Here is a 22939-nt window from a genome sequence, read left to right as displayed (position 1 = left end):
TAACTAGAGGAGATAGGGGCAAGGAAGAAAATAAATGGTGGACTCCAACAGTCAATATGTACCTATCTACAGCAAATACATAACTCCCATAACCACCAGACTAAACACCCAATCCCAAGCACCCAGCCTCGTCCCAAGACTCAAATAGTACACAGCCCCGAGATAAGAGCAAGTGATAATCCCATCTAAATTCCGATAGCCATAGGAAGCATTCATCCACGCGCCCTCAGGACACCCGAAACCAAGTGCAGACGGACAATCCTTAACCAGGGTATGACAGATATCCTGACAGGGCAGGACCTCCTTATAGGGACCCGGCTTGATCTTCTCATCGATGATAGAGTTGCGGGATGTATTCGACGCCACAGATTGGCGATGCGGACTGTCATCCGGTAGAGAAGAGCCATTGATAAAGGGCTGGCCTGCGTTACGGACGGCCAGGTATGTGGCGTTGCTACTGTAGTCCGCGCAGCGGGGGATTGTGACGCTGCAGAGCCATTGTTTGTAGGATCTTTCGCAGTCGCTGCAGTTGACAGCGAGGGAGAACATCGATTCCTCGTTTGTTTTGCATTGGACTTGTTGGAGGGAATAGGTGAAGTTCTGATAGAAGGCGGCAGCATGGTCGTCGTAGATTGTGCGGAGCTTGTCGACGCTTATTTTTGGGTTTGAGGGGACTGCGTATGCGACTTCCGAGCAGAAGGTTAGGTTGAATAACACGGCGCAGTTGTCATCTGAGGATGGTTAGATGGGATCTTTCTTTTTGCGGTTTCCTGGGCTTGCTCACCTGCTTTGGTCGTGAAATTCATCGGTTGCCATACCTTGCCGCCGCCGCCGACGATGCCATTCCCGGACGCGGTCGAATTGCCCACCATTGCAAGAAGACCGCTGTACGATGAACTCCGGTTCAGTCCAGTAACGTAGAACTGTTCTTTAGGCTTATTCCCAAGTCCGCGATTGGTCATGCCAACCTCGGTTGAATTGCTGATTCGGCCCACCTGCGAAAGTGTATCGAGGGCGCAGAACGATTTCTCCAAGCCCTGCAGTGCTGTATCGTTGATGTTGTGGGCGAACATAGTATACGGAGGCACAATATTCATCCATTGCTGGTAATTTGGGGAGTTTTCCGCGGACTGGGTCAGGTTGTTCGTCACTAGCAGCGCGGCTGACACGTCTGCATCGACGAAGAATAGATTCGGGTCATTGTCCACGATATTGTGGAAAAAGTCATCGATAGACGCCGCGATCTGGTACGTGTAACTTCCGGTGTAGTCGGTTGAATTGGGCGCTGCGACGCCGATGAAAACATCGCTGTCCGTGTCTATTGTGATGCCCACATACCCGCCAACGGCAGTGTGTATATCTTGCTGCGAGTCGTCTTTGCCCGGGCCCGGCTGTTGCAGTTTCTCTGAATTCGACACATACACTTGCAACTGCGGGAACCCACCTTGTGAGTCGGTTTTGTTGGTATGTGGTTTTTTGCAGGTCGTGAGCGACAAGTAGACTGTCGTCAACGCTCGCTTTGAGAAGTCCTCGTCTCGTTTCCGTAGCTCAGATGTCGAGTCATTGGCATCATTATCTCCTTCCGTAGCATTCATATATGCAGGAAGTCCCGCGCCTTTCGGATCGTGCTTGCCGTTCACCACGGTCTTGGGCAGGTAGAACCAGTGGACAGCGCCGATCTCGAGGTCCGGCGCCTCGAACTGATTGTTGCCCAACGCTTTCGCGGCATTAGGGTTTCTGCGAACGAGCTCCAGCCCATTTGACTCGCCATCTTCCTCGACACTTTCGCGAAGTTCCAGCCCATTGAACGAGTCCAGCGCAAATGGGAGTCCGGCCCCGTCGCTGGTAACCACCCCTCGGAGGTTTAAAGTGCTCTCTGTATCTGGGCCATTGGGGGCATCGGAATAGGCATAGGCGACGGAGTCGCAGGTGAGTGCGAAAAGAAGGAAGATCGCGCTAATCGTTGCAGTAATATAGCACTGCAGCGCGTTGTAGTGGCGTCGCATGGAAGGACGGCGGGGAGGGTGTCGCTACACAGCCAATAGGCAGAATTGGAGTCGGCGAGCAACCTTATCACAGGCAAGCGGTGGTATACACCAGCTGTAAACCTCTTCCTGGAGGCAAAATCAGCGGCTGCATGTAGTCGACGTGAGAGTTGTTTGGACGAGGCTGGTTATCGTGGAAAATGCCCGTCTTATCAATCCGACTGCCTTGCTGCCTGATTCGGGGCACGTAGGGCTACACCTAACTAACATCCATGGATGTATCTACTCCGTATATGTACCATATTTCCCTTGCCAGTTACAGCTTCCTATCTTAGCCGTAGCTTTTATGATGGGACTCAGAGCCAGGGTCCCTTTCTCTTGAGTAAATTGCGTTGAGGACTATCCAATCAGGTCGCCAGGGACACGCAGCTGAGAATGTAAATGAACAAAGGAATATTGATCAGACAGCTCAGACCCCCTGCAAGGTGCTTAAATGCATTTCCTCAGTGCGCCGACCATGACTGTACATAACCTCGGCCCTCAGAGCCTCACTTTCCCTAAGATCGAGTACGTACGTTGGACATACTCAACTACCGCCCCCTACCATTGCAAGCCATCAAAGACATCCAAACAACAGGGCAACTCAGCCGCATGATAAAGGGTGGCTGTGCAGTCAGCCCATGGAGTCAAGTATGTACAACGAGCGGTGGTTTGGTATAAAGCCATTCAGGTCCTCCAGTCCATTGAAAGAGGCTTGGAAAAAGGCCACCTTTCTACGTTTGAGATGGGCAGTGAACTCACACATTCCAATAAGATTATGTCCAGAACTTTTTTAAGAATACGGAAATTATATTCTAACAGAAGGTATTGTAGCTTGAAAATGAAAGGAAAAATTGAAGGCAATCATAGTCAAGGAACATGCAAATGCAAAGGAAAAACAGTCAAGTCAAGGGAAAATAGAACATAATTAGCAGAAAACAAGAAAACAAAACAAAAACAATCAAACCAGCTTCTGCCAGCGGGCTAAACCGAAACTCACAACAACAATGCCTGCTATCACTCCAAGAATGCCGAACCACCAATTCAATCCATCTGTGTGCTGGCCGGGAACTTCTACGTTCATACCGAACAGACCAGTGATCAAATTCATGGGGACCAGGATCGTAGCAATCAGGGTAACCTTGCTGAGAACCTTGTTGACGTGGTTTCCCAACACCAAGTTGGTGACATTCAGCTGAGCCAAGTAATTGGTATGAGACCGGCTGAGCATCTTTTCGAAATGCGCCAAGTTCGACATCATGGTCACGACGTGATCCTGGATATCACCCAGGTAAAGACCAATATCACCACGGGGAGTAACCGAGTACTGCTCGTTACAGCGCTTCGAGAATCCACGAATGACGTCGGCCTTGCCGCCTAGCAGGCGCATCAAGCTCATGACCTTCTTGCGCAGGCCTCCAATGCGAGGGAGGAACGATTCGAAATCGTCAACTCGGGCGATGAACACGTGGTCTTCGATCGCCTCGGACTCCAATTCCACATCTCGAATGACGGGGCCGAAGCTGTCCACGATGTCGTCGATCATCGCGTAACAGATCCAGTCACTACTGAGAGCCACATAGTCTCGCAGCTTTCCAATACGTTTCCGAACATTGGCTGCGTGGGGGTTGTCCTCAAAGGAGAAAGTGAGAACACCGTCTCGGAAGACAACCATGTAGAAATTAACAGGCTCAAGAAATTCCTCACTTGTTTTGTCCGTTTGGAAAAAGGTCCGGAAACAGACAAAGTAGTACTGTTTGAATAGTTCAACCTTCTCGCGGGCTTCCTGGGTTTGAATATCCTCCGTTGTCAGCGGGTGAATAGAGAAAGCCCGGGAGATAGCTCCCAATTCCTCATCGGTGGGGTTAGCCACATCCAACCACCACACACCTCCCTCAGGTCCAAGCTCGAAAAGATCCCGGAAGGTTTCGCCAGGGAGCACTAGATCGCCCAAATCAGCAGCATGCACTGTGCTTTGAGATTCGGATGAAAAGAACCCAAAGCGAGAGCGTTGGTTGACATTCTGGCGTGTTTTAAACCGCTCCTTTTCGTCTGTCACCGCGGCGTTCTTCTTTTCATCTTCACTCAGTGTATCAGACGAGCCATTCTTTTTAATTGCACCTATCTCAGGGCTTTCGGCGCCAGGGCGGAGGTCGTAAAATATGCGCGGCCTCTTGCTCTGTGAGCTCATGCTGTACTTGCGGCGATCGGCATCGGCGACTTTAATGCTCGGATTCAGAGCCACAAACTCCTCGAGTTCCTCGTAATCGATGACGGGAATACGGCCTGGCTCCTCGAAGCAGGCCTCTTCTGCCGTGTCGAATGGCACATCACCCAACTGGGGGTGAATGGCACTGGCATTGCTGAAAGTCGGACGCCGGTTGTGGGTACCACCCGAAACGGTGCGCTGCAGAATAGCTTCTAGGTCGGGAGGCGCATGGCTATCCAGGGTATTGGCGCGCTCACGGCGACGCGGGTCGGCAAAAGCCTCAACTGAATTGGGAGGAGAGGAAGATCGAGCGGACACGGACGAGGCAGCAGAAGCGTTGGCGAGATCCGGGTTCACAATGCTGATGCGACGAGGAGTCTGGTAGGTTGCGTTATGGTCGACTGAGAACCGTCGACCGAGACCATTCAGCTCATTCAACGAACGATTGTCGTCGACTTTTTCGAAGTCTCGGGGAATCGGACCGTCTCTTCGGGCATCTTGTGCACTGAGCAAATCTGGACGATCGAGAATTTCAGGACCTTGAGTGGTATCGTGCGGGTTGTAAGAACGCTCGACCGGTACCTCAATGCGTGGAGGCGTCTGCATCTGGAGGCGGTGATCGTCCAGTTCGGGGACCGGGGTACTGTACCTGGTCAGGTACATGTACCTCTCGGATCTAGGAGACTCGGACATGGTGAGCTCTCCGTATATGAGGATTCAACGAAAGCGATTAGGGCGCCAGATTGGCGGATTTTTGCGAGTTTGGTTTAGTGATATTTGCTCTATGATAGCACGACGGCCGGAGCAGACGAAAGCCGGTAAGAGGTTCGTTCAAGGGTGACGGCCCTCCATCCATAAGCCAGACCCTTCACGAGGGTCTGGCGTTACCGACTAACGTCTGGCGGCCACAATAATGATGTTCCTGAAACCCAGTTAGGGGGTCTGGTGTCGCCCCCGCCGAAGACCCGGAACTTGGGGCCTGCAAGAGGGTGGAGGAGAGAGGCCTTGGAGTAGCGAAGTCCCGCCAACTTGAAGAAGTGGGAGGATGAGGAGCTTGGTAGCTCCAGGGTTGCTGTTAGACGAGAGGCGCGAAAGGCGGAAAGTTGAACGTTAACGTTCAAGTTCGAGTCCTCTTTCGATATCAATTGAATTTCTAGTTCAAGTAAAAAAAAAAAAAAAGATGTAGTGAAATTTAGTGGGAAAGGCGGGAGTGGAAAAGGGAAAAAAAGAAAAAGCTGTAAACGAAGTGGCAAAGATCGAAAGTCAATGATGCCGAGGTGGTTCCGCCCACTGAGTCACCCACGGGATATCAAAAGAGTTCGGGACTGGATATTCAATATAAAAGAACCTCAGGGGCTGGATTAAAAGGAGAAAATAAGAAAACAGTGGGGGTTCTTCGAATTAATATGAGAAAACGGGAGACAAAGCTCAGTGAAAATTTTGCAAGCGGGTACAACACCCCACCGTTTCAGCAGATAAAAGGACTAAAAAGGTCTATAAGAGAACGGAGTATAACCTATTCTTGACTAGACTTGACTAGGCTACCTTTTTTCCTTGATATAGTAATGCTTTGAGGCATTTTGTGTCGAATGTTATCTACTACAACATACGGAGTACTCCGCGGCTTTGACTTCTTACATTTCCCCTCTATGGGCTGCCCCCTCTATACAACATATAGATATGTAGACTACAATCCATGCACATATTAGCCTTTGCATCTTTTGTCGCCCTTGGCATTTTGGCATTTCCAGGTTACAACATCTATGACACAGTAATATTACTTTAGAAGTTATCTTGGTAATAAACACCCCCTTTTTTCTCTCATGTTTCGCATGGATGTTTAATGTAAGACGAAGTATGGAGTCAAGAAACACACCGACAATATGTATACAACATATACAACAATCTAATGTATGCGATCGGATCTGGCAATCTGACATGTTAACAAATCAAATCCAATCCAAATCTCCAAAGAACTCGGGAAAAGTCTCCACTCAAACTTTCCGACGTCGGCCAATTTTTTTGTGCCAAGACATTCAGAGTCATATACCGGACTATCAGACCATCTTTGTATATTTTGTGTGTGTTTGGACCCTGACCCTTGGAACATATACTATCATGTCTTCCTTTGTGATCAAGATCCCTTGTTCCTCTGCCAACATTGGCCCTGGGTTTGATGTGATCGGCTTGGCATTGTCCCTCCACCTGGATCTCCACGTCACAATCGAGGCCAAACCCTCATCCCAGGAACCCTTCAACTGCGCCATCACCTATGAGGACCAAAGCAAGAGTGTTGAGCAGATCAGTCTTGACCCAGAAGTCAATCTGATCACCCGTGTAGCCCTGTATGTCCTCAGATGCCATGACCAGCGGGCCTTCCCCGTCGAGACCAAGGTGCATATCGTCAACCCCATCCCGTTAGGCCGGGGTCTGGGCTCTTCTGGTACCGCCGTGGTCGCCGGTGTCATGCTGGGCAATGAGGTTGGTAAGCTGGGTCTGAGCAAGGAACGGTTACTCGATTATTGTTTGATGATTGGTAGGTTGGATATGTTTTTATGTGCCCCTCATCTGAGTCTTCGGGGAAAGGAAAAAAAAAAAAAAAAAAATCCATGATTCGTATGTCGTACATCTTACTAACGTCAGAACAGAGCGGCACCCCGATAACGTGGCTGCTTCCCTCTTCGGTGGGTTCGTGGGCACCTATCTGAATGAGCTTAAGCCTGAGGACGTGGCACGCAAAGAGATCCCCCTCAGTGAAGTCCTGCCCGCTCCCGCAGGTGGTGTGGACACCGGCATCAGACCTCCCGAGCCACCCATGGCCATTGGTCATTACAGGAAGTTCAACTGGGCTCCAGAGATCAAGGCCATTGCCATTATCCCTGACTTTGTGGTGCCTACTGCCAACGCCCGTAATGTTCTCCCGCAGAGCTACTCGAGAGAGGACGTGGTATGTGAATGTTCAGAATTGATAAACTATCTGATCTCAGACTAATTTCCGCTAGGTCTTCAATCTCCAGCGCGCTGCACTCCTCCCGGCGGCCTTGGGAAGTTCCCCTCCGGATCCTGATATGATCTTCCTCGCCATGCAGGATAAGGTGCACCAGCCGTATCGCAAGACGTTGATCCCAGGCTTGACTGAGATCCTCCAATTCATGACCCCTGCCACTCAACCCGGTCTGCTAGGAATCTGTCTCTCCGGTGCCGGACCTACCATCCTGGCACTGGCCACGGAGCGCTTCACCGAGATTGCTGACCGCATCATCGCACAGTTCGCTTCCAACGGTATCTCGTGCCAGTGGAAGCTGCTGGAGCCCGCTCATGATGGCGCAACTGTCGCCTATAACTAGAAGTCGGTGCCTTTCGTATCGTCATAACACGACCGCTACCTGCAAGTCAGCGCTTCGCCGTGCTTGACATACAAGCACCGTCGGCAGCATTGGAGCATTTGGACCTGAGGAGAGCCCGTATCCGGCTGGATATGGGAAGGAAGATTTCTTCCCCAACCGCCACCACATGGGTCGTGCAAGATCTCGTTCTCACCGCTCCTTGCTCCTCGCATTGCAGGGTGCATGTGAGCCTTCCAACACGGCAAGTTGGGTTCGGGCTACGTTTAGATTTGCAGGGTTTTGTACACTGGTACGCGATTAAAGGCCGAGATTTTCGAGGCTAGCTTCCCGTCAGCAGTGTTCTAACTCGTTTGTTTTTCGGCTCTATAGATAGATGACAGATGACATCGAATGAAATCATGATCAACCACGTAACCATCAAGGTTCTAATAACGAGTCAACTTTCTCAGAGACATCCCATTTGGGATCAAAATTACACGTATGTTGCAACCTTCTATTCAGTACTTGTACGTGCTTTGGCGGAGTGTCGTGAGTGTATAATGTAGAGAACAAGGCGGTCCGACGTGGCAGAAGGCAAATGACACCATTGCGATAAGCCGCCCCGGGCATCGATCAAGGGATCCTCGAACCTGGCGTATTGACCTCGAATCTGATTAACTTGCTTCAAAAATGGATGAATTACTCGCGCCTATTCAGGATGTCATTGAGGGCCAAATTGTACGCCCAGCCCCGCCTCCATTCATTGTCATTGCTCCGCGCGTCTGGACGATCCAAGCTAACAAGATCTCGATAACAGGACTTCCACGGCCAACGTCTAGCAGAGCTACTTTCAACAGTCTTGCTGGTTATCTCTGGGGTATGTTGCACGAATATGAGTCTTGTATTACCAGAGCTAACAATTATTGTATCTGTTCTAGGCCGCCAGCTTCGTCATCGGATATATCTACCAGGACATCCACCTTACGTTATGGACCGGTTTGGCGGGCACATTGTTTACAGCTTTCGTCGTTGTCCCGCCCTGGCCGGTATATAACCGCAACCCAGAGAAGTGGCTGGGCTCAACAAGCGCAAATGCAGCTCCGGGTATAACTGTGGATGGGGTGAAGGTGCAATAAGCTATTGTTGAGAAACTGTCAAGCGTATTAATCATTCGAAGAATTTGGGCAGCGCTTTCTTGTCTGCTACGAAATATGAGAATGGGAAACTATGGAGCTGGCTTGAGACATCAACCGTTCGAACGCCCTGCGAATCCCTAAGCCGTCGTAAAGATCCAGACCCGTCTTCGAAAAAAAGAAAAAGAAAAAGTATCAAGTTATAGCCATTGAACATGTGGCATCAGCCAGAAATCGTGAATTTGTATCGTGTAGTGTCTTTGAAACCCCCCCGTGCCCCTCTTTACCGGCCGTACTTCTGGAACTCCCAGTCTCGGTTGTCTAGCGGGCAGACTTGGCGGGTCTTCAGCCATCTCGATATACAGTGGAAGTGGAATGCGTGCTATAGAAATGAAGTAATTAGCTTATATTCAAACGGTCGGACGGGGTCGACGCGGGGGTCCTCACGTTGCAGATACCCCAGGCAACAGTGCACTCTTCCGTTGTTGATGACCCTTGGTTGGCCTGGCATTCGATGCCTGTTAAATTGGTCGGTCAGCTTATAAGATAAGAGAGCTTTGGATGGGAGTTTCAGCGTACACAAGTCCATAATGTGGTTTCGGCAAATGGCACAGTTGTCGACGACAATATCCCAAGCCCACAGGGCAACAGCGTTCCACTTAACGATAACAAGTCAGTATCATGAGTCGCTGCGAGCAGTAGGTTTCGTGTACCTTCTTGACCTCGAACTTCTTCTTGTCCGCATTATCGGAGCCCTTGGCGACGGCCTTGCCCTTGGAGGAGCCAGTAGCGGCTTCCTTCATCTCCACGTCTGTCATATTGAGGTTCTCGTCGAAATTTGGATGGTCTCAGTTCGAAATTCTTGGCGCCGGACGACAGAAGCTAGCTGAGGTGGGGGGGATCAGAACTGTGACTGACGTAAGTGAGGCTCCGATGCCCAGGTTTGGGCGGTGATGGAAGGCGGTGATTGTAGTGTAGGGAGTCGAGATAGAATGGACGAGATACCTTTTCTGAGGGGGTTAAAACAAGAGATATCTCCAAAGGTACTCAATGCACAAAAAGCGACAATGCGACCCTGTCCAGCAGTTGATAGTTCTGTTTGACTTGGTTTGTTCTTGATATCGCGAAGCAGGTGGCGTCCTTAGTCATCGAGATGAGACCCCGGTCCCCGGTCCCCTCGTTTGTCTGCGTTCGATGGTCTTTCCCTACAAACCAACAACAATGATTCAATCTTCCTTACCTTCTCTTCTTTTTTCCTCTTTTAGAGATGTCTACAGTTGATCTTCTTTTTTGACTTTTGTCACGCTCTCCGTTTCATAGACAAGTTCTTTCAATAGACTGTCTATCTCTGCCTTTGAGCGACATCTGCTTGACTCAACTTGCGACTCTTTCATTCCCTCAGTTTGATACACGTCACTTTTCCTGCTTCCCCGGCGTTGCCATATCTAATATTGTCGACACCTGCTGAGCAGTGATCTGACTCATTTTGCTGCAATCTCCGCATCTTCTGCCTTTTACTGCTTCGTCATAGCGTTGCTTTTTCTCTTTACCTCTCTCTTCAGGCTGCCTATTTTTCAAGCCAACCGTCGAAATGTCGACCCAATCTCCTCATCCTCCGACCCCTAAGGGATCGCGCAACAACCGCCGTCCTCAGAAGAAGAATACGACCCCTCACGCCCAGAAACCGGCGCTCCTCTCTACTCCTCCATCATCCCCGCCCCGTAACATGAGTCCCGGAGTCCTCCAGGTGGATCCTTCAAACACCTTCAACTCTTCGAAGAAGAAGCCCATGCGTTCAGGCAAGAAGTCCCGAGACAACAAGGCTTCACCTGCCCCGCACTCTGGATACCACAGCAACGGGTACAACAGCGGTCCCCGACACACCCCCTCCCGCCCCCCTGTCACCTCTCCTCAGACAAAGCCGAGCGCAGCCTATGCGGGACCGACGTTCCACGCATCGCCTGCACCATCTGCTTTACCCATTCCCAGTTTTTTCTCTAAGTCGGCTCCTGATGCCAATCTGGTCCCACCCATAGAGACCGATAGTGATGATGCGGACGTGGACCCTGAGTTAGAGATGACTCCGTCCAAACCTCGCAACCGCAACAATCAATCCAAGGGCGAAGAACACAAGCCTTCCCCTCTTGACTTCCTTTTCAAGGCTGCTGTGCAAGCCAGAGATCAAAAGTCTACGAGCAGCCCTGAGGTGAATAAGGTCCTTCAGTCTCCCCAGACCGAACCCAGGGTCGTGCGGCCCAACACTGATGGCATGTTTACGTTTGAAATGGGAAACTCTGACTACAACCGCAACTCAAACATTGGTCCTTCTTTCGCTCCTTCTTATCAAGACCGTATGAATGCGCTACGACCCTCGAGTACCCCCCAGTCGTCTGATATGACTGAGGAGGAGCGACGAACCAAGACCGAGGAGTTGAAGCAACTGTTGCTCAATCCACCCCCACAGAAACCGCCTTCCTCGGCTTATGCTTCGCATGAATACGCTGGGCCCTTTGGGCCCCGTCCTTCCAATGTGCCGCCCTATGCCACTCCTATGCGGACCTCATCTGGCCCTCAGTTGACCCCGTCTCATGGCTCATTCTCGTCTCCCCGGCTGCAGCAGCAGCAGATTCCTCCGAACAATCCACGCTCTCACTATCAATACCCCACCCACTCTCACTCACCCTTGCGCCGTGAGGTTGACATGGTCCCGCCCCCTTCGATGCCTCCGTATCGTGGCCCCGTCTCCAACAGCACCTCAAACGGAGGTTCCCCGGCGCCGTATGGCAATCCGTACATGGCCACGTCGCAGCAGCAGCAGCAGTCTGGCTATGCTTCACCTCAGCCAGACTATGCCCCGGCTTCATTCCAAATGCCGGTCAACTCGCCATCTCCTTCTCGGGTGGTGGACACGGCGCAAATCGAGAATGACATTCGTCGGGTTTTGAAGCTTGATGCCTCGGGGCCCCCGGTTACTCAGAGCTCTGCATAAATACATATTCTTCTTTCCCGTGACAATTTCCTCTCTTTGGTATTGTCTGTCCTCTCTTTTTTGCTAACTTTCATTTTTTGTTGAATGGCCCGTCGTTTCTTCCTTTCTTTCTTTGTGTCTTTCTTTCGTTCTGTCTTTCTTTCTTTTTTTTTTTTTTTCTTCCCTCACTTTTGTTTTTATTATCTCTTTCAATCTAGTCTGATTTTGCTCTGTTTCCTTCTTGCATTTCGTTCATACGGGCATTCTCGACTGGTCTCGGGACCCTCGGCTGGTTATTTTAGTCTGACTTTCCCGTGACGGGGTGCTCATTGTTTCTTTCCATACGTCTCTTGCGGCAACGTTTACCATGATGATAATGCACGGCACTGGCTGCTTGGTAAATTGATGAGGTGATAGTTTCATACCTTTTCTCCATCGTTCGGCGTCGTGGTTTTTCCCGGTGGCGCGCCTGGTTTTGGCTTGGGGCATGCATGGAGGGATGCGAACAAATGCATGATGTTGCTGTTTTATGTTTATGTAAACTTTTTACTTTTTGTTGATTTTTGGATCGTTGCTTTCTTGTTTTGGGCCTCCCTGCTGCTGTCAGCTTTACTATCTGTTTTGTTTGGTCGAAGTAGCGGTCAGCTTCGGTCAGCCTTCCAAGACTGACATGGGGCTGATCTGGCACTTCATACCTTTGTGTATCCTCATCACTCGTTTCATGAGGATTGAATTTGTCTAAATATCTGACTAGTCAACGTCGGTGTGCTTTTGTGCCCGTTGCGCAATCAGATAATCATCACTGGTCGGATTTTGGTTCCGTTTATGGAGAGTAGTAGTCGTACATAGTAGATGACGCTAAGTTACGGATAACCTTGGAAGTCTCCATTGCGCTACGTGATTTGACAGTCAATATACTATCACGAGCGGTATAATTAATAATGGAAATGAACATGAAGCTAAGTCTGAAAGTCGAGTTGAAGAAGTATCGTTCATCAGTTGTACATGTGGTTCTCGTCAAGTACTTTTTCAATTTCAGACAGTTGGGTAGGACTGCTACACCAAAGATACTATATGTAAACCGAACTTGTCTCACCGGGCTATATTACATCTCCTTCCGTTGTTCTGGGCTTGCCCGTCATATGTCTCCACTAGAAATGATTATCCAACAGGCATAGCGGTGATGAGAATAGCGGAGGTGCCGTTAGTTCCAAGATCTGGGCATGACATCCACATAAGAAGACTCGTGGGAGCAGTCACAGATACCCGGGGAGATGAAGAGAGACGAACCCAGGGGGTTGCGTTGCCAAGTGGAAAAAAGAGAGGAGAAAAGGGGTGCCAGCCCGATATAGCCAGTAAACGATGTGAGACGTGGAATAGTCTCAACAGGACGGGAAGTTGGGGCAACACATTAGTGTCAAGGGCACCCTTCGAAGAGAGAACACAGGAGCTCAAGATGTTGAAAGTAACCATAGAAGCAGCAATGCCTTGCTCACCGGTTAAACTGATGCAAAAGAGAAAAACGACCAGTAAAGAGCTCGTTCATCCGCATGCATCATTGGGTGTCGGGCCGTATATACGTAATCCTCGGGGTGATGAACCTTGGAAGGATGCATCCTGTATATGTACATCAAAAATCCCTCGCCATTATAGCTTCCATCTTCAACCGTGTAGAAAGCTCTCTATCCACCCAAAAAACTGTCAAACTCATCATCATCGCTATCCGGAAGTAGTGTTACCACCTTCACATGTCGCATTGGATCAATGATCTTTTCATCCGCGCTCTCTTGGGGCGGCGGAGCATCCAGTAACGTCTGTAAAGACTCTTCGTCGATCACCATACACATGCGATACTGAGTACAATAGCCTTGATCCTCCTGTTGACCAACCCAGCATCGGAAATGTGCGCGAATTGAGTCTATCGAAGCTCCGTCAAATCTCGGATGGTTCATGACGATTGGACGGTGCTGGGCCCAGATTTCGTGATATGTAGTGAGGTCTGTATCCATTGAGGTATTGTTTTCTGAGGAGACGCATTCAGGGTATAGCCCCTGTTTCATGTAGGAGTTGAGGAGGTCGATAATCCGGAGGAATGCGGCGTTGGAATGGGGAGTATATGTGGTGCGGTAAATGACATAGCCCCATGTCGATCCGTCCCTAGTGCTCGCGTGAAGGTGCTTCGTAGGCCAGGAAAGCCCATTGAGGTTCATTGCGATGTGCTAAATGAAAGACAAGACCATGTAGAATATGGACAGGAAGAAAAGAGCCGCGAAATACGTTTATTTAGTTCTACTATTCTCCACCTGCCTTGACACTAATGCACAGCCGAGAAGGGCTGTTCATTACTAGTTTTGTAATTTTGGCCCCATCATATACGAAAGTTCTTCGATGTAGATACATACCCGATTGAGACGAGTAGACTTCACCGGACACAAGGCTACCGAGTTAGGTGATAGTGTTTACATACGGGATTCAATCATTGTCAGCCTCGGAGAAACAACTAATGTAGGACAATACCTGCGTCCTCAGCTACACTAGGCAGCTTGATATCATTCGCAAATTTCCCTAACAAGCCCGCCAGACGGATGTGGACAAGCCACACTCGTACGCTAAGCATTTCGGGTAATGTGTAAATGGGGGCGGAGGGGGCCAAACGTTATTAAACCGTTATACTGGTAGCGGAAGGGAAGAGAATATGATATTGAAAGTAGTACAGCATTCTATCGCTAGACCATAGCAAAAGCTAAGGTATATTCTAGGCTCGAGGGATTCTTCCATGGTTGACGATGATCTTAATATGTGCCATGTGACCCCGGGCCGCTGGACTGACTAGGCAATCGGTCCCCCTGGGACTCATCAGTTGAAACGGGGATGTGCCAAGGGTGGGGCTGTACCGGGCACTTCATCTGTACTAGTCTACTAACGCTAAACTCGAGCCTCATACGAAGTCGAGACATCATGATAGTTGCTCAATCTCATGGATGTCCAGGTGGCAACCCTAAGAAGTGACCCAATGGACGCTAAGACAGAGAATGTAGCCTTGGTCTCGCTATCTCTCGGTTCTATTAGTCCTCAGCATGACATCCACCCTCACGTCCCGAACATATGGGTTGGATGATTCTGAACGGAAGCTAGCAGCCATCGAAGGCAGAAGAGTTCCTGATAATCCGACTAATCAACTGGCTCGGCTATGCCTGGTGCTGCACTTAGCTGCACTGTCTTCCTAAATTCACGCGCGCTTTGGATGCGCGGACGATTATGAGCAATCGATTTCCAAACATGAAATCACTGGACGATTTCCCTAACTGTTTTTGGCACCCAGATATCCCAGCCGAACGGACTCGCTGTGACCTAGTAGAACAATATGTATCCTGGGAACGAACTATTGCGGTACCAAGTCGGGCGTGCATGTGCTACAGGAGGCTATACATTACTGTACCTGGAGCTAGGTCTGCTACCAGATGTGGGTATTGCGGAAGCGCGCGACAATCGGACTTGCGGCCAAGCAATTTACGAGAGCATTATCATTAACCCGACCAGGTGGGCCTGTATGGATGACTATAACCGCTGTCTACACTCAACCCTAAGTTCTGGAACCCATTTAAACAGTGACATATGTGTGCGGTCTATGCTTGATCAAACCCTACCGGCGGGGGATAGCCTCTATCTTCTTGTGTCGTGCCCTAGGATTGATATTACTGAGGACTGGTGCCTCAATGCTGAAGGCACATTAACGGCCGGTTGATCCAGCAACTGTCCGGTTATTGTGCGAACCACTGTCCACTGATCTACCCACTGTTTATAAGGACATATTGATCCTGATGGCAGCGTGGTCAGGCAACATCCGCCGGCCATGTGTTGTTCGTGGAATCTACCACCACCCTTTCTTCGCTAAATGGTGGTTAGGGCAGAAGGCTTCGTGAAGTGGATTCGACAGGCCATCTCTTAGGCTTAGCCGGCAGGAAGAGACCCAGCATCGCAAACTTAATTCTTAAAGTGCTCTCCTATCGGCAATCCTGATAGTAAGGCTAGTACTAGAGCTACTACTCCAAAAATAGATAGAGTTCTCCGCGCACATACAAGGCGTTGACACAAGGGGCAGTGAATAAGGAGGAGATGATAGCACATGCTATCATTCAGGATGCGATCATCTTTCTCAGCATTCCTCTTCCTCGTCCCCATTAGCGGTGAAGCCATTAGCGCAACTAACAGGCTTACCAGCATCAGGCGGTTTATGGCCTTAGCTGTTAAAGTCACTCCCGTCGCTATAGATATTTATTTTGTTGTTGATAATCCTTCTTCCGTGGTATTTATCATCTTTAGCTGTATTCCCAGCGCAGGTGCGCTTACGGATGATTCAAAAGTTGGTACGGCTGCTAAGGCGAGACGTGCGATGGGCGAACGTGATTTAGACAAGCCTAGCAAAGACTTCTAGTATGAGGGCGCGAAGGGTATGACCTGCAAGGCGTGGATTGACAAGGCAAGGTGTTGTGGTTATCGTGAACCTACCTATAGTACGGACTACTTCTCCATTCCGCGAATGCAACTATAGGGTGGACCGAAGTCACTCTTCGATTCTTCTCGAATCCTCTCCCAGAATACGCTAATCTATACAGGGCTTAGCGTCATCTTAAAGACTGAACCGGATCGAAAGATGTAATATGAGACTCGGTCTCGTAGATTATGTAGGCTGCAATACCTACATGTAGGTATTATTGGCATGTTACCATTTCTAGGTCGTATTATACATAGACATCTGTAATGAAGGTGCGATCCTATCGCAACAACCATAGTACAACATACAACATACAGATGTACCTGAATGCCAAGACCTAGGTCTCGCCAAGAGCTGAACTAGCCCGGTGAAACGAATCAAAATTGGCAGGTTTTCTAATTCCAAGGTGGAGTCTAGCCTATGAGAGCCCAATGCTGATCCTAATGTCCAGGGTTTTTCCTATGTACAATATATATTCTAGGCTTACAGATCAAGAGTTTTTCAATGATAAGGATCTACATTGTAGAATCGCTGAGTAGTTTGATTCGCGCGCTTAGTATATCAAATGCCCTACGAAGTATATTGTACATATATAGCTTCTATTTGTTGGAACGTGGACTCATCCCCTCTTGTAAACCCTAATGACTCCTATTCGCCAGCCACAGTCATTTCCCGAGATCCACTCAGGAGCTAATTTTATATCAATTTCACCCTCGGCCGTATGTTGGAGGTTCTTAAGTCCTTAGGGGAAGTACGAAGTACGGAGTACGGAGTAAAGGGAAGCCGCACTCGCCACTTCAGAATCTCCTATTGTGTATTCCTAGGTCTGTATTCCGTATACTTCTTTTGCTTAAGTCCTCCGTACCCTACCCACACATATGTTGTCTTATATTTCACAGATCTGATTCCTGTTGAAGCTTAATTTGAATTGCTTTTGCCGCAAGGGTTCGGACAATGGCATTCAGATACACGTTGCACACGTGTAATTGTATCTAGATCGGGAGACATGTATTGGAGACTGGATGCAGTACTTTGTACAGTAAAACATACACACGTATTACTTGGCAAGATACCCAATCGCATTCAAAAGCTTATGATGGGTTGTCGACATCATAATCAAAGGGATCTACATACCACACGTCGAGACCTCGCTGGATGCGGACAGGGGGTTGATGAAATAGAGTCATATCAAAACAATCGAAGCAAATGTCCTGTTAGCTTTTATATTGTGAAAGAAGATCATATATATTAGTCCAAGCCTTTTTAAAACTCTTGTGTCTCCAAAAAAGAAGAAGAAAAAAAAAGAAAAGCCTACGACAAACCCTCCCCCCTCCACCTTTTCTCCTTCCTTACCTAATTCTGGATTCTGACTTCCAAGGTTGCCCCTACCACAACTTCACATCTTCACTTTTTCAGTACCTTCTTTCTCCCTTTTCTATCTGAATTCTGAATTCTCTATTGATTATCCCCGCGTCGGGACACGTTTTTCCTGTCTCCAATGACCGCTCTCGCGACCTGAATCTCGGTTTTAACCCCCCTGCGCCCGTTTTTCCCTCTACTGTAACACCATGGCGAATATGTTAGTCCACCTCTGGATGTCTTGACAATGTTGGAATGTTCATGTCCACTGACGTGATGCAGGTTGACTTCGACATGGCGTTCTTTTTGGCATACCATGACCTCCTATGACCGTCATGCCTCTCACGACTCCCCCTACCGTACCGGGCGACACGTCCCTCTCAGTCAAAGTCGCCATGAGCCCCTCACATCTGTCGCGACCAGCGCAATCGAGTCTCGTCCAGACCTCTCCAACCCATACGATGACGAGCCCACAAAAGGATCTGCAAGTGCACAAGCGTCCGAGTGGAATGGCTCGCCCGATGGCTTGGGCTCTCCTACCCAGCCCTACTCGCCAGGGATGAGGTCGGTCGCATCCCAGAAAAGACGATCGAACGACCAAGGCGAGGGTGCACCGGAAATCCAGATGCAAAGTTTCCACGATGGAGCGCCGCCGCCGCCGCCGGTCGCTCACTCCTGGAGGAAGATCGAACGCTGGTTAGAACACAATTACGAGGAGCTCCATGACCAGCTCGGTGAAGGATGTACCCAGAACGATATTAACGAATTGGAGCACGAACTGGACTGCAGTCTGCCATTAGAGGTGCGGGAATCTTTAATGGTCCATGACGGCCAAGAGCGTGGTGGCCTGCCCACCGGTGTCATCTTCAGCGCCATGCTGCTCGACTGCGAAGAGATCGTTCAGGAATGGCGGAACTGGAAAAAAGTCAACGATGAATATCTCAGCAACGCAACTATGATGCAAAACCCACCCGCATCCAGCTCTGCAGCCAGCTCCTCCGCGGCCGGCCCGTCTCAGCAGGCCTCCACAATGTGGCAATCAGACCTGCTCGACCGTCAGGACTCCCAGCCCCCTGGTGCAGTCCAGAAATCCTACGCACATCCCGCTTGGATTCCCCTCGCCCGTGATTGGGGCGGCAACAACCTGGCCATTGATCTGGCACCCGGTCCCGCTGGAAAATGGGGCCAGGTGATTATTTTCGGCCGGGATTACGACTGTAAATACGTGGTTGCCCGCTCGTGGGCTGGGTTCCTGGCGACTCTTGCCGACGATCTGTGCAGCGGCCACGTCATTGTCGACGAGGAGACAAATGAGCTGAAGCTGAAGCAATTCAAGGCCCAAAATGTGGAGCCCCCATACCTGGAGATCCTGCGCTGGAGGGCTGATCAAAAATATGGCCGCCGCGTACCTCGCCGGAAGGGCCCTGTACCTAATGGTCTGGGTGTGAATGCTGCAGGCAACCGGTCCAGCAGTCGCGAGTCTCCCTACGGCAGCCCTACGCGCGCTGAAGAACGCGGCCGTTCGCCGCACCGTTTCTCCAAGGGTGGAAATGCCCAAAGTCCCAAGACGCCATTCGGCGTGTCCAGCCCTCTTGCACGCGTGACTGAGGAGACAAGTCCTGTAGTCACTGCAGGTCCTACAATCTCCGAAGACGCCAAGGAAAATGGCAAGGAGCCTCAGACTGAAGATCTTATGGAGGTTGTAACCCCGCAAATCTCCAATAAGGAGAACGAAGGGTTCTCCAAGCCCAATGAACTCAAGGAATCCGACAAGGCCGAGAAAAGTGAGAAAACCGACTCCGTAGAGTCCTCAACCGCCATTGAGTCGGAGGTCCTTGGCGAAATGAAGAACGTGGCTATTTAAAGTGAGCCTTGCTTTTGAGACCCGGCAGTCCCTTTTTCTCTCGTGTCTCAGTTTTCAATGGCATTCGGCGTCAATGTGGAACTTATGGATGTGCGACAACGTTCTGTTTCTGCTTCTGTTTCTACTTCTGCTTCTATGTATAGAATTCCCCCCTGTTCTTCTTCTAGCCTCGGTTCCACGGCATTTGTTGTAACTCTAGGGTGCTGTTTCGCTCTGCTTCTGCGCTTTTTCCTTTTCGTTTTGGCTTTCCTTTGCCGTCGAGATGGCTCTGTGTCTACGGTTTTGATATTTTTTGCCTGTAATTCTATGATGACAGTCTGCCTTGTTCTTGCGTGTCTGGCTACAATCCCATTTACTTTGGTTCTTCAATCTTCTCAAGTTGCCCAAGACTTGTTCCCAGGGCATACGCATGGTCCTAGTCGAGGTTTTCAAGGTTGCTGCTTCAACACACGTTGTATAAGCCTCAGTATATGGATATGTGGCATGGGTATGCTACTAAACATCCAACTATGAACATCAATATAGGTCATCAATCCGTTAATATACAGAAACCATGAATAAACACCCCAATACCCTTTCCCCGGGGGTATAACCTTGAAGAAACAAGACTCTTAATCCCAATCGTCATCGTCATCGTCACCACGGTTCCTCACATTGGGATTAGAGCCCCGAATCCCACGCCTCCCCTTCTTCCTCCCAAATCCTCTCCCACCAGCACCATCATCACTCTCCTCCTCCTCTCTAACATCATCGTCATCCCCAGCCCCAATCTTCACGGCCAAAAGAATCCCCTTAAAGACCAATCTCTTCTCCAGAACCTTCACATCAAACCCTTCAACCCCATCAAAGCCCCTCGCTTCGAGCCCTTCAAACCCAACAACCCGGTCAACTCCAACCCCATCCTTAAACCCAATAACACAAGGCAAAACCTTAATCCCAAGTTTCTGCGCAATAAATGGCGTGTTACGCACATCTACCCGCGCAAACGAAACCTCATAGTGTGCATTCGCCAGCTCGCCAAGCTTCATATCCATAACCGCGCACCGTAAAAAATCCGGGTGCGCAAAGTGAACCAGACACCTGCTTGTGCGTGTTGTGAAGTCCAACACGGACTGGTCTGTCGAGAGAGTCGGGTAGACTTCGTTTTGGATGAGGCCTGTGTTACCGCTGGTTGCCCGTGCGGAGTGGTTGTTTTTCGTGGCTGCCAGCTCGGCATTGAGTTGGTGGATGCGTTGGTCGCGGTAGTGAGTGTCATCTTCGTTTTCGAGGGCGGCGAAGAGGGCATCGTCGTCTGAATCGGGCATTTTGAGGGGATGTGCGGGGTGGATTGGATTGTGGTTTTAGGGTTGGGATTTTTTTTGCTTCCTTCGGTGGGTTTTGGCACGGCTGTTCTGTTTGGTTTTGCTTTTTGAGCCCGATCTCCTAATGTGAAGTTGTTGATTGGGATTCTCAGAAGAGTGTGTGGTTAGGAGGGTTGAGGTTGGAAGGTCGGGAGCTCCACTGGTATATGGGCTCGGTACAGAGTAGTCTACGCGTGAACAGCTTTAGAAATTTGTTTTGGGGGTTTCTATAGTGGGCAATTAGATTGAGTTGTGTATTTCCTTATTTCTTGTTCTTTTAATTAGTAGAACAATTTTGCGCATATTCTTTAGCCTCATAGCATAGTTATGCCAAGCACATAACTAGCCACACTACATATAAGTACAAACGTATGACTGCCAACTATGTATACTGTATATCATTGAGTGTTTGGAAGTCCTAATCCGCAGTATCAATTGACTACTATACCCCTTATCCTGTACTCCGTACTGCAATACAACATAGTATAACTACCTAGATATCCATGGATGTTTCACTCTATAAATAAAATCCTGAGTCAGCACCCCCTAACCGCCTTGCTTAGGTAACGACGTGCCTGTTTCCGGCCGCGAAATCTGTTGTTGTCAAATCTCCTTTGACCTTTTTTCTTTGGTCATCTTCTCGAACAACTTCTTTTGTTCTTCGACTCCCCCGGACATATCCTGGGTGCTATCTGTCGTTTCCGCTCCTTCCCCTTTTAACAAACAGCCGATAACACCCCCTATCTGCGACCAACCCCCTCAACATGGCCGAAGACAAGAAATCCGACGACTACACCGTCGATATGAACAAGGTCGACCAAGGGAATAAGGAGTTTGAGGCTGCGCCGCCGCCGACTCCCTCACCCCGCGCCAGTTCCACCATGTCCAACAACCCCGCTTTCCCCGTTTTGGCATACTGTGGTTCGTCAATTATGATGACCGTGATGAACAAGTATGTTCTGTCGGGCTTGGACTTCAACCTGAACTTCCTCTTGCTCTGTGTTCAGGTATGTGGTGGATTCTGCAGTCTTGATCCAAGGCGAATTGCTAATACCAACAGTCTTTGGTCTGCATTGCTGCAATTCAAACATGCAAGTCCATGGGTCTTATCACCTTCCGTGATTTCAACACCGATGAGGCCAGAAAGTGTATGGGCTCCGATTATTAAAAGCTGATAGACGTGGCTGCTGACAAAATTCCATATCAGGGTTCCCGATTACGCTCCTACTGATCGGCATGATCTACACTGGTTCCAAGGCTCTTCAGTTCCTCTCAATCCCGGTTTACACCATCTTCAAGAACTTGACCATTATCCTAATTGCCTATGGAGAGGTTCTCTGGTTCGGTGGCTCAGTCACTAACCTTACTCTCTTCTCCTTCGGTCTGATGGTTTTCAGCTCACTCATTGCCGCCTGGGCTGATATCAAGCATGCCGTTGAGAGCACCGGTGACACCTCCAGCAAGGTCTCCACCCTGAACGCCGGATACGTCTGGATGTTGATCAACTGCCTGTGCACCTCATCCTATGTTCTGGGCATGCGCAAGCGCATCAAGCTGACCAACTTCAAAGATTTCGACAGTATGTGCCTCTTCCAGCCTTGTTTCGAATGTTTGCTAACATGATCTTCTCTCCAGCCATGTTCTACAACAACCTCCTTTCCATCCCCGTCTTGATCGTTCTCACCCTGCTGGTCGAGGACTGGTCATCCGCCAACCTTGCCCGCAACTTCCCCGAGGCCAACCGTGACGGTATCTTCTTTGCTATGGTTCTATCCGGTGCTTCCTCTGTCTTCATCTCTTACACATCCGCATGGTGTGTCCGCACTACCTCCTCCACCACATACTCTATGGTCGGCGCACTCAACAAGCTGCCCATCGCCCTGTCTGGTCTCATCTTCTTCGATGCGCCAGTCACCTTCCCCAGTGTTTCTGCCATCGCTATCGGCTTCGTCAGCGGTATTGTCTACGCCGTTGCCAAAATCAAGCAGAACTCCAAGCCCAGAACCGGTGTTCTCCCCACGCCAGTCAGTGCCAGCAGCCAGAGCATGAGAGACTCGCTGCGCTCTTAAGGCTTGGAATGGCAGTATGCATCTGACTGGTCAGTGCATATACAAAAGTCAACCGCGTCCACGGTGCTCCTTCGCATGTGACATTATGATTCACGTTTCATTGCAGCCGAATTCAAGGGTCTTATCTGGTCTGATGGGGAAAATCCTGCGAT

The 22939-nt window shown here is 49.6% G+C and overlaps 11 protein-coding genes across 11 annotated transcripts; 6 read left to right on the top strand and 5 right to left on the bottom strand.

The window, feature by feature from the left end:
* Positions 1-66: 66 nt before the first annotated feature.
* On the bottom strand, positions 67-2006 carry N7489_002189 (MID1 family protein; the record flags this gene model as incomplete). Its single annotated transcript, XM_056707944.1, has 2 exons — positions 67-731; positions 785-2006. The coding sequence occupies 2 exons, from the start codon at positions 2004-2006 to the stop codon at positions 67-69; spliced, it is 1887 nt and encodes a 628-aa protein (XP_056572246.1).
* Positions 2007-2985: 979 nt separating this feature from the next.
* Positions 2986-4926, bottom strand: N7489_002188 (magnesium transporter CorA family protein; the record flags this gene model as incomplete). Its single annotated transcript, XM_056707943.1, has 1 exon — positions 2986-4926. The coding sequence occupies one exon, from the start codon at positions 4924-4926 to the stop codon at positions 2986-2988; it is 1941 nt and encodes a 646-aa protein (XP_056572245.1).
* Positions 4927-6351: 1425 nt separating this feature from the next.
* On the top strand, positions 6352-7580 carry N7489_002187 (homoserine kinase; the record flags this gene model as incomplete). The annotated part of the gene is made up of 3 exons (XM_056707942.1): positions 6352-6769; positions 6882-7180; positions 7236-7580. 3 exons carry the CDS (start codon positions 6352-6354, stop codon positions 7578-7580), a joined length of 1062 nt encoding a protein of 353 aa, XP_056572244.1.
* A 669-nt stretch (positions 7581-8249) lies between these two features.
* On the top strand, positions 8250-8695 carry N7489_002186 (signal peptidase complex subunit 1; the record flags this gene model as incomplete). Its single annotated transcript, XM_056707941.1, has 3 exons — positions 8250-8297; positions 8377-8436; positions 8498-8695. 3 exons carry the CDS (start codon positions 8250-8252, stop codon positions 8693-8695), a joined length of 306 nt encoding a protein of 101 aa, XP_056572243.1.
* Positions 8696-8975: 280 nt separating this feature from the next.
* N7489_002185 (SCF ubiquitin ligase complex subunit HRT1) lies at positions 8976-9510 on the bottom strand (the record flags this gene model as incomplete). The annotated part of the gene is made up of 4 exons (XM_056707940.1): positions 8976-9074; positions 9140-9210; positions 9272-9350; positions 9406-9510. The coding sequence occupies 4 exons, from the start codon at positions 9508-9510 to the stop codon at positions 8976-8978; spliced, it is 354 nt and encodes a 117-aa protein (XP_056572242.1).
* Positions 9511-10283: 773 nt separating this feature from the next.
* On the top strand, positions 10284-11681 carry N7489_002184 (uncharacterized protein; the record flags this gene model as incomplete). Its single annotated transcript, XM_056707939.1, has 1 exon — positions 10284-11681. One exon carries the CDS (start codon positions 10284-10286, stop codon positions 11679-11681), a length of 1398 nt encoding a protein of 465 aa, XP_056572241.1.
* Positions 11682-13342: 1661 nt separating this feature from the next.
* On the bottom strand, positions 13343-13870 carry N7489_002183 (uncharacterized protein; the record flags this gene model as incomplete). The annotated part of the gene is made up of 1 exon (XM_056707938.1): positions 13343-13870. One exon carries the CDS (start codon positions 13868-13870, stop codon positions 13343-13345), a length of 528 nt encoding a protein of 175 aa, XP_056572240.1.
* Positions 13871-15024: 1154 nt separating this feature from the next.
* On the top strand, positions 15025-15583 carry N7489_002182 (uncharacterized protein; the record flags this gene model as incomplete). Its single annotated transcript, XM_056707937.1, has 2 exons — positions 15025-15208; positions 15411-15583. The coding sequence occupies 2 exons, from the start codon at positions 15025-15027 to the stop codon at positions 15581-15583; spliced, it is 357 nt and encodes a 118-aa protein (XP_056572239.1).
* A 2247-nt stretch (positions 15584-17830) lies between these two features.
* On the top strand, positions 17831-19378 carry N7489_002181 (SMI1/KNR4 family protein; the record flags this gene model as incomplete). Its single annotated transcript, XM_056707936.1, has 1 exon — positions 17831-19378. One exon carries the CDS (start codon positions 17831-17833, stop codon positions 19376-19378), a length of 1548 nt encoding a protein of 515 aa, XP_056572238.1.
* A 611-nt stretch (positions 19379-19989) lies between these two features.
* On the bottom strand, positions 19990-20682 carry N7489_002180 (uncharacterized protein; the record flags this gene model as incomplete). The annotated part of the gene is made up of 1 exon (XM_056707935.1): positions 19990-20682. One exon carries the CDS (start codon positions 20680-20682, stop codon positions 19990-19992), a length of 693 nt encoding a protein of 230 aa, XP_056572237.1.
* An 800-nt stretch (positions 20683-21482) lies between these two features.
* Positions 21483-22787, top strand: gmtA (GDP-mannose transporter; the record flags this gene model as incomplete). Its single annotated transcript, XM_056707934.1, has 4 exons — positions 21483-21725; positions 21779-21866; positions 21926-22297; positions 22354-22787. 4 exons carry the CDS (start codon positions 21483-21485, stop codon positions 22785-22787), a joined length of 1137 nt encoding a protein of 378 aa, XP_056572236.1.
* Between the last annotated feature and the right edge of the window lie 152 nt (positions 22788-22939).

The sequence above is a fragment of the Penicillium chrysogenum genome (assembly GCF_028827035.1).
Source record: "Penicillium chrysogenum strain IBT 35668 chromosome Unknown utg000001l_segment0_segment0, whole genome shotgun sequence".
Classification (NCBI taxonomy): Eukaryota; Fungi; Ascomycota; class Eurotiomycetes; order Eurotiales; family Aspergillaceae; genus Penicillium; species Penicillium chrysogenum.
Note: the sequence above shows the minus strand (reverse complement) of the source record. Positions and strands in the feature narration are given on the sequence as shown.